The sequence below is a fragment of the Labrus mixtus genome, chromosome 16 (assembly GCF_963584025.1).
Source record: "Labrus mixtus chromosome 16, fLabMix1.1, whole genome shotgun sequence".
Lineage (NCBI taxonomy): Eukaryota > Metazoa > Chordata > Actinopteri > Labriformes > Labridae > Labrus > Labrus mixtus.
This window is the reverse complement of record NC_083627.1, coordinates 5,349,592-5,363,142: the sequence shown is the minus strand read 5'-3', so window position 1 is coordinate 5,363,142 and position 13,551 is coordinate 5,349,592. Positions and strand designations below refer to the sequence as shown.

The window sequence follows — 13,551 nt, the reverse complement described above, 5'->3', positions numbered from 1 at the left end:
AGCACTGTTGTGATTTGTGAGCCGGCACTCGCACCGAGACAAGGCCGAGCTTGTGTTTCAGAGAAGTCGAGGTCACGTCAGTTTCACAAAGCCCCGGCCAATCAGGGTCAAGAAAAAAACGTTCGAAAGTGACCCGGCTCTGATTTTTATCAGTAAAGTGATGCTTCGTGAAGCTGATGAGCTCCTGAAGTACCCCCAGAAACTTCATAGGTGTTTTTTGAAAAGAGGCCTCCTGCCAGGATGACCTCAACCACCCAAACAGCAGCGTGCAGGCATGACGCCCAAACCTACAAGCTGAAACCTGAGACCAGCAACTACTCAAACACTGCTGGAGAGTTATGTATGTTATCCATACAGTGTGACAAGGGAGGAATTAGGGCTTAGCGTTTAGACGTCAAAACAACATAATGCGAATAATGAGAAATTAAATATGCCCAATTAGGAATGTACTGAATAATATTCATGGATCAGCTGTCATATTTAATGTTGTTAAGGAGCTTAATGATGCAAACTGTAACCTTTCTCTCATTTGTGAAACTGACATCTCACACAGTTCTTGTTGGATGACACAGTACATTCACATTTGAAGCTCATCTGATGTTATCTCATCGTATCTCATCTCTTCACTGTAGATATGGAACATGAACTGTCACCGTTAACCACAAACAGCCCAATCTTTATTCTAAACACAACACACATATGTTGTTTTTAGTGTCTGAGCAGCACCCCGATTGATATGATAAAGACACATTCAGGGTTTTTGGATTTCTGATCTAAATATCTAGTTCCCCCTCCCACTAAAAGCCCTTCTGTTTTGAGCTGAAGCATTCCTGTTTGATTAGTTTCAACAAAAACAGCTAAAACCTTCATTCCTTTTTCAAACGGAGCATCTGCGCTGCATTTGAAATGCCACATAGAAGAAAATAAACTTGTTTTGTTGCTCAGTCAGGATGAAGTGAAATTACTCGGGATGCATCTGTTAAACATCAGAATCAGCCGATATCGGCCCTGTTGACAGACTTCAGGACATCCGCAAAATCATGTGCCATGAAACGGTGTCAGCTGATGGTTATCAGTTGTCTTGTATCAATTTAATGCTGGCAAGTGTTTGTACCTAACTGCTGATTCAGATGAGAGTTTTTTTTGGACAGATTAAGTCACCTATTGGACAAATTCTGATCCGTATTTTATGGTCAAACATGAGAGAAAATGTTGGCATTGTTAGAATCTTACTCCAACAGAACTGATGAAAAAAAACATTCAAAATTGTTATTTTAAAAATCGGTATCGGCCCTGATTTTCACCATCGACGCATCTCTACTAATTCTTGTTTAATCTCTGAGACGTTTATGTTAACACCCTTAAATTGGCCTACACCTAATTACACAACATAAGAAATGGAAGTGCTAATTTACCTTAGCATCCATAAAAATGTCACTGAAAGTTATGGACCTTGGAAGTCAAACTGGCATGAATGAGAAAGAAAAAGAAGACAATATGTTAACAGTTAAAGTGTTATGGAAGCAGACACTGAACCCCACATAACCATATGCCGCCGTGGACGAAAATTATCTGCTGAAACAATCAGCGGAGAAATGCTGACATGAAAACCAGAGTTTTCTCTTACATACTGAGAAGTGCACACGAGGAGAGGAGCGCCCGCAAGCGAGAGTGAAAGGCTCGGAGCGGGGGAGGTACAACATGTGATTTGGAGGAGGATCCCTGTCGGGGTTAAGAGCCTGCAGAAGCCAGGATATTTGTGTAAGGAAATGGGTTGCTGCCTAGCAATGCTGTTTATTTAGGCAGCAGGAAGGAGTTTGATGAAGTGAGGTAGCCCGCTCGCATGGTCAGACGCAAACTTTCAAACAGTGATTACTAACAGATCACTGATTATGTGCTTTGAATTATTATCAGAAATAATCAAACTAGATATGTCATCTGAGCGATTTCAGCTGCTTTTTCCTTTTTCTTCTTCTCCCTCTGTGATCTGAATCATCTCCTTCATAATAAAGCAGCTGCAGCAGACAACCGCTTTGATTTGTTGACGCAATTAAATCACAGTGATACCACTTTGCTCCTCCACCCTGGCAGCTTGCTTGACGTTGGCAATGCAGCCACCCCTCCCTACTTCATATTATCACCCACAGGAGGAATGCCGAGAGTCCGGCTGCTCAAGGCACCGAACAACGAAGGAGAAGCGGGGTTGAGGGCGGTCAGGGCTCCCTCTCCATTCCTATCAGAGACCCTCCCAGCTTTAAGAGTACACACACACACACACCACATGTCGACTCCTTTTTTTGTATTGTCAAGAAAATAGCTGTTTAGGCGTGACTGAAAACCAATCTTGACAAGCTTTCTGCTCCACGTGATGTTTGTTAATTTCACATTGTTTAAAAATCGAAATTGAATCACAGCGATCAAAGCCAACAAAGTGCACGAGACTACAACGTAATCCGCAAAAATGCGCTTCAAAACAGCTCCCTGGATGGGTTTTTTCGAGCAATAAACAGATCATGAATGCCGGCTTCATACAGAGAGAAAAAAGAAGACCTCACAGACATGAATAGAGGGTATTTCCTCTCCACCAAAGTACAGGCTGAAACCCTGAGCATTAACTGTGGTGAGTGCTGCACACAGCACTTCAGAGGGGCATACTTCAGTCTGCTGCTGGCTGCAGGGCGGGTGTGGTTGGGATGGCATTGAAAAAAAGAACAGAAAATAGCTGGCTTAGCTGCGCAGGACGTGGAGAGAGACTGCACCGCACTGATCAGCCGCGTCCAGAATAAACTCTGTAAAGTCTGGTAAAGGTTTGAGTCAGAGGAGTGACGGGACGAGCTGCAGAGGCTTCGTCAGCCAGCGTCCACAGAAGACGTCGCAAGCGCTGCGTGGAACATGTTATCAGGAAGTTTAAAAAAAAAAAAGAAAAGGGGGGGCTGCCTTTTCTGAGCCTCCCTCAACATCTTCATCAGAGCCTGCCAAAAACGTGTGTGGTTTAGTCCCTGCCGCCTCCGCGAGAAGCAGCGGGAGATGATGTCAGAGGCACACACGGGAACTTTCCTAAACAAAGGGCAGTCTGTGTGGTTGGGGTGGAAGCTGGCGGAGAAGCAAAAGGGGAGGGGGGTTTGGGTTTAGGTTTAAAGAGAACACACACTCTCTTTTTCATCTTGCTGAACCCAGACCCCTGTCATTAAATCATTAGCACCTTCTTATGGACAAACAAGTCTTACACAAGTGTGCGGCTGAACTCATGAAACATGTTTTGGTTTGAAAAGGTTATGAATATAAAACTTTTTTTATGTTTTCTTACTTCAACGCCGCTTCCTCAACGAGAAACGCACAATAACACATTAAATCTAACCTTTAAAACTTGTTGGAGACATGAATATTCTGTGGAATAAAACCGAGGACTGCAGAAAACATGGATGCAGTTTCAGTGACATCACCCAATGGTTTCTGTGGAGGTGTTGGTGAAGCCGAACGATGGCGGTCGCCATATTGGAAATGCTGACTCTAGCTAACTTTCTGTCAATAACAGACAAAGACGAGGAGCTGAGGTCGGATGGGAGAATATTATGGTTGCTGAAACATGGCCATCTATCTCAGCATCTGGTAAGCATATTCCAAAAGATGAAAACAACACGAACAAAGCAGACAGTTTAAAGAGCCCATATTCTGCCCTTTTTGGGGTTCGTATATTTAATCTATGTTCCTACTTTTGTACGTTCACAATAGATAAAGTCCGAAAAAAGTGTCTGTTTTCATGTACTGCTCCTCCTTGCTCCCTCTACGCTCTGAGTCTGTCAGCTGCACTCTGCTGAGCCCACACTGTTAGACCCCACGTGGGCCAAGTCTGCTCTGATTGGTCTGCCGATCCGCTCTGTCGTTATTGGTCAGTTGCTCAGCACGCTTCTCGGAAATGTCCCGCCTCTTTTACCATATTGGGAATGCAGCCACTGGCTCCGTCCGAGGGGACTGTGCTACCGCAGGCTACGGCATATCGTGGGCGTGCTACAGAAGTTAACGGGCGTGCATCATGAGCTGCTGGACTAGCCACAACGAGCCAATGGGCTCAGTGATCTCACACTGACAATGACGTCGGACTGACAAATTTTTATCGAGGGGGGCTAGAACCGAGCGTTACATGCGGCTAATGCTACAGCTAACAGGAGGACGTAGGAGAAGCCGCGTTTCCACGGACTTTGAATTTTTGCACATAGATGTGCCTAAACATGCACAGGACACTTGGAAAACACACTAAAGAGCATATAAAACCAGAAAAAGCAGAATATGGGACATTTAAGGTTTAGCCAAAGTGAAGCCTAGCCGCCTGGCAAACAACAACAACGCGCCCACCTGGCAGTCAAGTCGGCTAACACTACCTACTTAAATCTGTTTCGAGTATGTTTGAGTAAGCCTAAGGAACATGACTTGGCGTTTTTGGCCCTAAATAGTAGCTTAGCAACATTGCCATTACCCATTGAAATTACATTGCATGATTTGCCAGCTTCTCTGAGACAACATGCAAACTACTTTTGCAATTTTTACTAAAATTTAAATGATAACAGAAAAATGGCCCCATATGTGACAATTTTTTTTTTCTAGTTTAGCTGCTGGCTAGCTAGCTAACTGTGTGTCAGGGAGGTAGAAGACTAACAAAGTGGGAATACTTAATTTTGTGGCTTTGCTGGTTTGAAAACAGTATTTTAAAACAGTATGCCAAATCTGCCCTGAGTTAATGTGTATTTTGGAATAGCTTCATAGCTCGACTGTACTTAAAAGGCGGTTTAGAAATGTAAGCAAACCCCATTCATACTTAAGGATCATGAATAACGAACTCCTCATGTGGCAGTGAAGAAATGAATCATGCAAAAAAAATTACACATTTGATTAAAACTGAAGGGCAAACACAGAAAACTCTGCCCCTGATGTGACGAATGTCTGGTAAACTTGTAGAAATATTGCTATGCATTCATAAAAATGTCAAATGGGATTAATTAAAATGACAGCTCGGCTCAGCGCTCACTGTGCCTGGCTTCTTGCTGCAGACCCTTTATTTATTCAGAGACTGAGGTCAGCAGTGAGGAGTAATGGTCCGGGGACCAGATGGGTTTCTAACCAAAACATATCTGCAGTTGTCCACATTTTTTTTTTTTTTTTTTAAACTCGACCACCAGAGCTGTGGTTAAAGCTCATGACTAAGCTCTTACTGGCCATGCTACCTCACTTTGTAACTGTCTGTGCTGCACTCGAGAACGTAATGGAAAAGACTGAGTCACAATGGTCTGGACAGGAACTGACTGAGTGGACTGACCTGTCTAATGGCATACCTATGGTATTCCATTCAGAAATGTGACATCTCTGAATAACATAACAGCCGGACCATGAAACACATGTCGCACCAATCTATTTTAACTGGCGGTGTTGAGGTGAGAAGTGACGCGCGGTAAGAAGCAGGAGTGAAAACAGGTCTAATGGCTGTACCGTATGTTGGTCTAATCATTACAGGAAACCGAGCAGACTGGCTCTGCGGTTCGACCCACAAGGTTTGGGGTCCTGAGAGGGTTGCATAATACGGCTGCAAGATTATAAATGTGCAATTTTTTTTTACTTATAGTAAGTTATGAATTACTAATTTATCCATAACGGCAGAATATAAAGAATGGGAGTGGAAAGAAGGGGTCTTAAGTAGTTTGTTGTTTGTTCGATTGGGTCACAAGACAAAAAATCAAAAAGCCTTGGTTAAGCAGACCTGAACTACTGGGTGTCCTCCTGCCAGGGCCTTCACTGCTCCCCTGCTGCCCTCTGTCTCATAGTGGGCTCTGTGGTGGGACTTGGGCTGCACGTCGATCTGTAGGCTGTACGGCCCCGAGCTGGACGGCAGCTGCCAGTCGAGAGCTGGCAGGGATGGGCTGTCAGGGCGTAAAAAAACATGTCCAATGTGTCAACTTAACAAGGAGGGAGGAGGGTTTATTTTAGACATCCTTATCAATGTAGAATGTGCAGAATGTACACAGGGATATGCCAAACCCTGATATGAAATTTCAAGTTTTAAGCCTGATTTTTGTCTATAAATATTCTTACAAAGTTCATGCAAACAAGGTGAATGTAAACTGAAACTCTTGAATTAAACACTAAAACAATTCAAACTTTATTCACTGTTTTATACATTAATCAATCTTGAGCCTTTTCTTTCAGGTTTGAACAGATTTTTCAGAGCTCAAATCTTTAGCTGGATGTCCTTGCTTACCTGACATATTGCTTTGGCTTGGACCAGGTGTACGGGTGTTGTGGTACATCCAGAAACCCGCTGCAGAAGCCTTCCTTCTTTAAAGGCAGGCGGTGTGAGGAGTGGTCATCCAGACAGAGCTCCCCTGGACTCATCTCCTCACCCCCTGGCTCAACCTTCAGATTGACCGTTGGGATGTTCTCCATGCTGGTTTTCCGGGCCTTAATAGGGATGCCCTCCCCGAGGTCGACCACTCCGTCCGTGGTCAGGGCGTTGATGGCTGCCAGGATGGCCGAGTTGGTGTACTGGTTGGTGTTTGGCAGCCAGCTCTCCTCTGTGATGCTGAGGCGAGGGGAGGTCTGCGGGGACAGTCCCGGCGAGTGGTTGGGCGAGTACGGGTAGTGCTTTTGCGATACCCCGCTGCCATTGTAGCTGTACTTCCTCTTTGCACCACAGGGGGAATTGGGCCTCGAGCCTCGCTGGCCCAACCAGGTGTCGTCCGTAACGCTTGTGCGGGGGGATGTGGAGGGGGAGTGGCGAGGGGAGCCGGCAGATGTGCAGCCGTCACCCGGCAGGGCGAGGGTGGAGCCCTTTGGGGACACGGACGGTGACTGCCAGGGCGAGTTCTGGGGCGAGTTGTCGTAGTTGTAGGAGAAGCTCGATTCATAAGAGGCATCGGAGTGGCAGCTGCGAGACGAAATGCTGCTGGCTGGACTGAGGCAGCTGGGGTCTCGGTAACCGTCGGCACTGGGGAGGGTCAGCGTCACGATGGAGTTGACCCGCTTGGCAACAGGAAGGCTGCTCTCCTCGACCTCATCCTCAGGAAATTGGCCGTAGGCTGTGATCTCGATTCGAGGGCTCTCCAGGGTCGGGGCTCCGTTTGGACGGACACTCGAGGTCGAGAAGTATCCCGCTGCTCTCATGTCGTCCTGGCTGTCGTAACTGTGAGGCTCGGAGACGGATATGACCGGGCTGGTTTGGAGGCTGTGGTACTGGGAGGGAAGACAAGGGTTGCCCAGTGGGAGGGAGATGCTGACATTTGGCGTGTAGCCGTACGCATCTGGAACGCAAACAGATCAAGTTCGTTACCATGAAAGTCTTCTTTACTGAGAGGGAGACACTTTACTCTTAGGAGAGCTGTTGCCTATAACGGAGAGAGAGCCTATACCAGATTTGGCCCGGTCCTCTAAAGCAGCAATTAGTCGATTAATTAGTTGATCAAATGCATTATCAATGATTAGATTTGGTGTTTTTTTTTATTCAACATTTGAAAAAATAATAATTTGGTGATCCAAGAATCAAATAATCAAAAGGAACTGCAGATTAATTGATGATGAAATCAATCATTAGCTACAACTTTATTGACTTTCTCCTTCTGAAAAGGCATGCAAGTCAAAACTCGACGCCTGATTCAATGGGGATCCGCACAACCCACTGAAGCAACTCAATGACAATATCTCCAAATGGTTGAAATTACACAAAGCAAAGGTGGGAGACATAAAAATATCTAAAAATAACCCATGGCGAGCCCAGGTGGTTTTATTTTCCACTCAAAATGTATGCCACTTTAATGCGCACGCTGCAGCTCATAAACGGTAACATTAAAAAAACACACGCTGATGTTTTTGTTGGAGAGTTTCATGTTCCAACAGCCATTGAAAAATAAACACAGGAGGGACGCGATTCGTTTATTTGCATGCAGTAAAAAGGTGCACACTGTACCCAGCTCGGGGAAGCTCATGGCCCTGTGCCAAACGCTCCCACAGGGTCATATGAAACTCTTGCTTGTCTGAGGTCACAGTCGGGGGCAGAGGAGGGGGCAACATGGGGAAAAGGAGTTTGTGGTTACAGGATGCATGAGGCTGGGTGAATGTGACCACAGTGGAGCGCATTGATACAGACGTGAGGCGGCTGCTGCAGACAGACGGATGCAGTCACTGCAGCTCCTGTCTGCTGTAAATTAACCAGAATTAGGGGCCCCACCATAAAGACTATGACATCAGCGCTGCACCATACGACTCCTTGTAATAAAAGAAAATGATGCTTGCATTTAATGCTGTTTGTGGTGTGTGACACAGCAGCACTGACACGTTTGTTTTCTATTATTAGACTGCTGTGAATTAGTTAACATCCTGACAGGTACCCTGAGGGGCTCCGCCATCACATACTCACCACACCGTTACCCACAATGCCAAGTCAGTCATTAGCATAGATTCTACTCAGACTATTTTGGGAACACTTTTAAGTCATGAGAGGCTCTCGGGAGCCACGCCCACCTTGCCCAAATCAGCAAGGAGGGGCGCGCTTCTTTAATGCTGTTGCACTGGTTAACTGGGCGTTAAGTGCAGCTTAAGAACTTAATTTAATAAACACCAAGTTTTGTATCACATCCGGGTGCAGAGTGTCAAACAAGAGTGCCACGAAAATAAATGTCACAAGACGGAAAGCAAACTGTCACAAGTTCAAGTTAAACTCACCCTCCTCAGCAGATTTCATCTTCTTCTTCTTCTTCGCGCAGAGATCAACGTCTGAGATCAAACTCTGGGAACAGCTGCAGATGGCAGCGATTCCGTATCCATAAAGCGGATTTAATATAGTCCCCAGCTGCTGCTGCTGCTCCGGATCCTCTGCCGTTGTATCGCCGTAAACAAACAACGCGAATGAGAAATTACAAAGTAAAGAAAAAACAGCTGTTGCTACTTCAAAAGGGGAAAAAGTCGCATCCAAAACGAAAAGATCTGAGAGTCATGCGATAAAATGTTAAATCATGTAGGGTAAGATGATAAAAATGCAGGCGTATTCACGTCTAAAGCTTTTTTCGAAGCTGTTTTTTTTTTTTAGATCCTGGACTCTGTGTCGGGGGACACGGACTCTGCTGGGTCGCTGTGACGCACTGCTCCGGCGCACTGAGGATCTCTGCGCTTTTAAACTGGGGGATCACCTCGGCGGCGGCGGCGCACCGCCCTCCACACTGTGACGCATCTACCGCCAGATGGGTCCAATGGAGATCCCTCTCTCACACCGGGGTTTCCACAGGCATAGGAGGGCCAATTAGTGGAGCTGGCAGTGAAACCTTAAGGCTCCTAAGGTGGGGAGAGTATGCCACAGGGGAGAAAAGAGGCAAACCTCTGTAGTGTGTGTGTGTGTGTGGGGGGATAATCCAGCAAAATCTGAGGGAGGCTGAACATCCTTCTCAATGGAATAACCAACTAACTCTGTAAAGAGATGAGAATTGGAATAAACATTATAGATGTGAAAGACAGCCTGGGCTTGAAAGTTGAAAGTTCAAACAAAGTGTGATGAAGGTGCAACAGGTTTGAATATTATTTATTTTTTATTTTGTAAAATAAAAAGCCTCTATTCAGCTGACAACAACAGTCAATTCATGTTAAAACAAACAAGCTAAGTGAAGCTCCTGTTTCCTCCAGGTGTCCTTGGGGAAGGCTAAACATAACCTGTCTTTGTTTTTAGAATTTTTCTTTAGGATATAGTCGAAGGAAGTAGATGAATAAACCTTTTTCAGATAAGACAACACTCATATGTCCGTTTTTAAATAACTTTGTCTTGCATAACAAGATTGTCAAACCTCACCGAGGGGCGACTTTTGCAATAAACTGCAGTTCTGTAAATGCCAAATTTGACGCAGATACATTTCACAAAATATTTGAGTCAGCATTTTCAATTTGGCCACCTCAATCAAACAATTTTTTGCTCTGCTGTGTAAGCGTGAGTTGGAGGAGATGAGGGGAAGTGACCTCGTGAATCGGATGGTTTTGATTAGTGGGTTGAGCTCTAACTGGATGATGGATTTTAGCAGAGCTTAGGTGAGAATATGGAATGTTAAAAGAAAAAAAAATAGGGAAGTTAATGAATAAAAAACAAAAAAAAGGAAAAACAATTTATCATAATTTATGGAGGTTCACAGATGTCACTCCTCGTGAACAGACAAAAAGAATAGATTGCTAAATCTAGACCCATAATTAACCTGGGTTACAATTGGGCTCCCTTTCAGTGACCAATGGGTGACGTCGCTGAGGCTTACGTCCATGTTTCATACAGTCTATGATCATAATCCTCACATCTCCATCACATCAACTGTAAGAACACAGTCAGGACAACTGAATCAGAAAAACAACATTTCATCCATTAACTATTCGGATGTTCCCGTTCTTGGTTGTTAGGAGGCTGGAGCTGATCCCAGCTGTCATTGGGGCGAAAGGCGGGGTTACACCCTCGACTGGTCGCCTGTCAATCACAGGGCGGACATGTAGAGACAGACAACCAGCCACACTCACATTCACACCTACGGGTTAAATGTAGAGTGAAAACAAGATAAGATACAGTGTAAAGTCACATTCAATGATTTCACCCTCTAAACTTAAACTTCTGGTTAACAGATGTTTCATGAAGCTTCATAACAGAAACTCAACATGCACCAATGATCCACACTTAATGAGCGCTAACAACATGAATATACAGTTTCCACCCACTTTATCTACAGTATCTGCTCCCATTGGCATCATCATCATCATCATCAGCAGAGCAGTCATCAATGTGCTGTCTCACGACGCGGCACATGGCGTCTCCTTAATCAAGATTTATGTGCAGCTTAATCCTCACAAGCATTTCACATTAAACGGCTGCCACGTTCACCCTGATGGAGCCATTCATCAACTGTTCAAGGCAGCCGACGGATGTTGGGTTAAAGGCGGGCTGGAGTCGCGAGATTGCAGCTGGAGAAGAAAAGCAGAGACACTGACAGGTGAGTTGATGAATATGAAGCTGCTTCAAAACATCAAACTTCCCCTGGATGATACACAGGGCGTCTCGTGGGGTTTCCAAGTTATTGCGAAAGGCAAATAATTGCTTTCCACTTCCTCCTGACAGACTGCACGTCTGCGGGGCACAAAACACATAATTATCCATACTTTCATAGGAGCACTATATAAAAATCGAGCCTCATACCCCGTCATTTGACACGCTGAACTGAGAGTCTTCACAGAGGGCCGCTCTCTCTGCGGTCGGCGTGTACTTATTCGTCCTCTCTCTGCAGCAGCGCTCATAGTCCCATGCAGGCGGGCTTGTTGCTATCTTTGGCAGGTCTGGAGCTCTCAGCGGCTGGCAGCGGACCTGTGGTTTGTGTGATGACAATCGGTCACATGGCGGCTCTGTGAGAGGCCGCCTGTCCCTCGAGGTGCGGGGATGCTTTACTGTTCAACAGAATCTTATCAGCTGGCCCGGTTTGGTGTGATCCTAAGTGGGGCAGGAGTGTCATGCAAACGCTAATCTCAGCCTGGGTATGTTTAGCATCGTCTTTATTTGAAGGTCATTTGTTCTTCTTGTCTTGTTATTTCGAGCCCCTAATGAATACCTTTTTTTTTTTAGCAAAGTATTTCCTAGTAAGATAGTTTTCTTTAGTTTTCTTTTCAGGATTTTATGTCATTTGCAAGACTCAGTAAATTGGAAAAATGACGCGCACGTTTAGTATTTCTGATTCTTTAAACAAAGAAGATTTCTGCAGAAGCACTTCAAAGACTTAGCCAGTTTTCCTTGGAGCTCTGCGTAGGACACCCGGGTGCACTACACTTGTGTTTACTTCTTTTTCAAACAAGCAACACTTAGCTGTGCCTGTCTGCTGAAAAACTGAAATTACAGAGTTTTCACGTCTGGGTTGCCTCCAGTAGGAATCAGTTTGAGAAAGAAATCAAAGACGCTGTCCAACCGACTGACAGAAATTCCTGGAACCGCACTGCTTATGTGGCCAGGGTCAGGCCCCCCCCCCCCCCCCCCCCACTTGAACTCTGATTTTTCACGCCCTGAAAGTCTCCTACTAGAGGGGGTCCAGTTCTGTAGGGGGACAAGCAGGTGATGTGGTCCGCTTATAGCAGCATGTCCAGAGCCAGGTAAGTAATCATGAGCAAACAGTTCTGAGAGGGGAAAGCTTGAAGCAAGACAGGACCAGGCTGAGGGGTCAGGGAGGCTGCAGGTAAGTTAAAGAAGTCGACGGGTAAAAAAACAGGGAAAGTCCTTCTGAAACGCTGTCATACACCAAGAAGCCAAGGGGAGAAGTCGACAGAAACAAGGGTACAGAGGCAGAACTCGTGGTCAGGGACAGAGGGGCTGATGTCATTTCCACCATTACAAAAAAAGCAGGAAGGGTCAGCAACAGGGAATCAGTCCAAGGAGGAGTGCTGGAAAGGCCTGCGTCAATGACAAAGAATGATCTGGCAAACTTTGAGTGAGCAGGAGAAGCTTGAACACTGCCTTATGATTACTGATGACGAGCAGCTGTGTGTGCACAGGTGAGCTGAGCTGAGGTGGGCGTGGCCGGCAGGCAAAGTGGAAAAGTGCAGAGCAGGTGAGCCGAACTGTGACAGTGAGTCAGGTTTGAGTTTATCTGTTTTATGTTTGTTGGGTTTGCATTGGATTAAACTGATTCTTGTTTGTTGATATCCTGATTATGGACTTGAAATACATGAACAAACGTTCATATCAAAACATTTGGTTTGTCGTCTAATCCTCGCCACAGCGTCTGTGGGTTTGAACCTAACCTCGGCCCTTTGCTGCATGTCATTCCTCTCTCTCTCTTCCCAACATTTCCTGTCTCTCTTCAGCTGTCTTATCCAGTAAAAGCAAAAATGGCCCAAATAATCAAACTTAGAAAAAGCTCTCTTTTCATAAGTTTTCTTGCATGAAATCTTTTGGAGTGTGCGTCTTTCTAATCGCTGCATCGAGGAAATAACTCCTCTCTGTTCCCTTCAAGTATCAAACTGCACAAAGATATCTTCCCCTCCCCTCTCTTAGATATCAGTGATTGGTTGCTTGCAGAGGAACTGTTTTAGTAATCAACTCTTTTTGTGCAACAAGATGGTATGCATGCCCCCTGAATCCAAAGTAATATTCCCTCCTCGCCCGTTGGGCCGTTATTTTGGCAGAGCGCGCTCTCCTGCCGAGTATGCGAGGGAGTGACGGCACTTGTGAAACCCTAGCCGTCCGTTTCATCATGGGGACGTGGCTCTGCGGCGGTCCAATCATTTGAAGAACCCCGCTACTTTCTTTGACCTCATGGAAAGCTCTCATGGGACTGAGAGAGAGAGAGAGGGGGGGGGGGGGGGGGGGGGGGCGGTGTTGCCACTCCAAAGTTACATGTAACTGAAACATGTGCTGCAGTAAACACTTCCACCCGTCTGCAGTTAATAAATAGCTCTGCTGCTGATTGACTCGTGGACCGTTCTACGTCAGGCCAGTGCTGGGACTCGTAGTTTTTCCAAGACGGGGCCTGCTGTTGGTTAGCGGACACCTTAGCAACAGGCCGGCCACAGACC

The 13,551-nt window shown here is 45.6% G+C and overlaps 2 protein-coding genes and 1 long non-coding RNA gene across 5 annotated transcripts in view; 1 reads left to right on the top strand and 2 right to left on the bottom strand.

Annotated features, from left to right (window-relative positions):
- nfatc1 (nuclear factor of activated T cells 1) overlaps positions 1-9,142 on the bottom strand; it is a 52,522-nt gene extending 43,380 nt beyond the window's left edge. The window contains exons 1-3 of the mRNA XM_061058998.1: positions 8,704-9,142; positions 6,248-7,286; positions 5,750-5,909 (exon numbers count right to left, since the gene is read on the bottom strand). Coding sequence (XP_060914981.1) covers positions 5,750-5,909; positions 6,248-7,286; positions 8,704-8,722 — 1,218 coding nt within the window. The 5' untranslated portion in view covers positions 8,723-9,142. The remainder of the gene's footprint in view (positions 1-5,749; positions 5,910-6,247; positions 7,287-8,703) is intronic.
- LOC132990656 (uncharacterized) overlaps positions 1-11,632 on the bottom strand; it is a 316,893-nt gene extending 305,261 nt beyond the window's left edge. Inside the window, exons 1-2 of one of the 2 annotated variants that reach the window (XR_009676085.1) lie at positions 11,192-11,622; positions 10,534-10,959 (exon numbers count right to left, since the gene is read on the bottom strand). This is a non-coding gene — a long non-coding RNA (uncharacterized LOC132990656). Of the gene's footprint in view, positions 1-10,533; positions 10,960-11,191 lie in introns of those variants that run through there. The other variant, XR_009676086.1, reaches the window with a different exon arrangement.
- The window catches only part of LOC132990650 (uncharacterized), a 270,244-nt gene that overhangs the window by 66,818 nt on the left and 189,875 nt on the right, over positions 1-13,551 (top strand). The gene's annotated exons all lie outside the window — the stretch shown is intronic.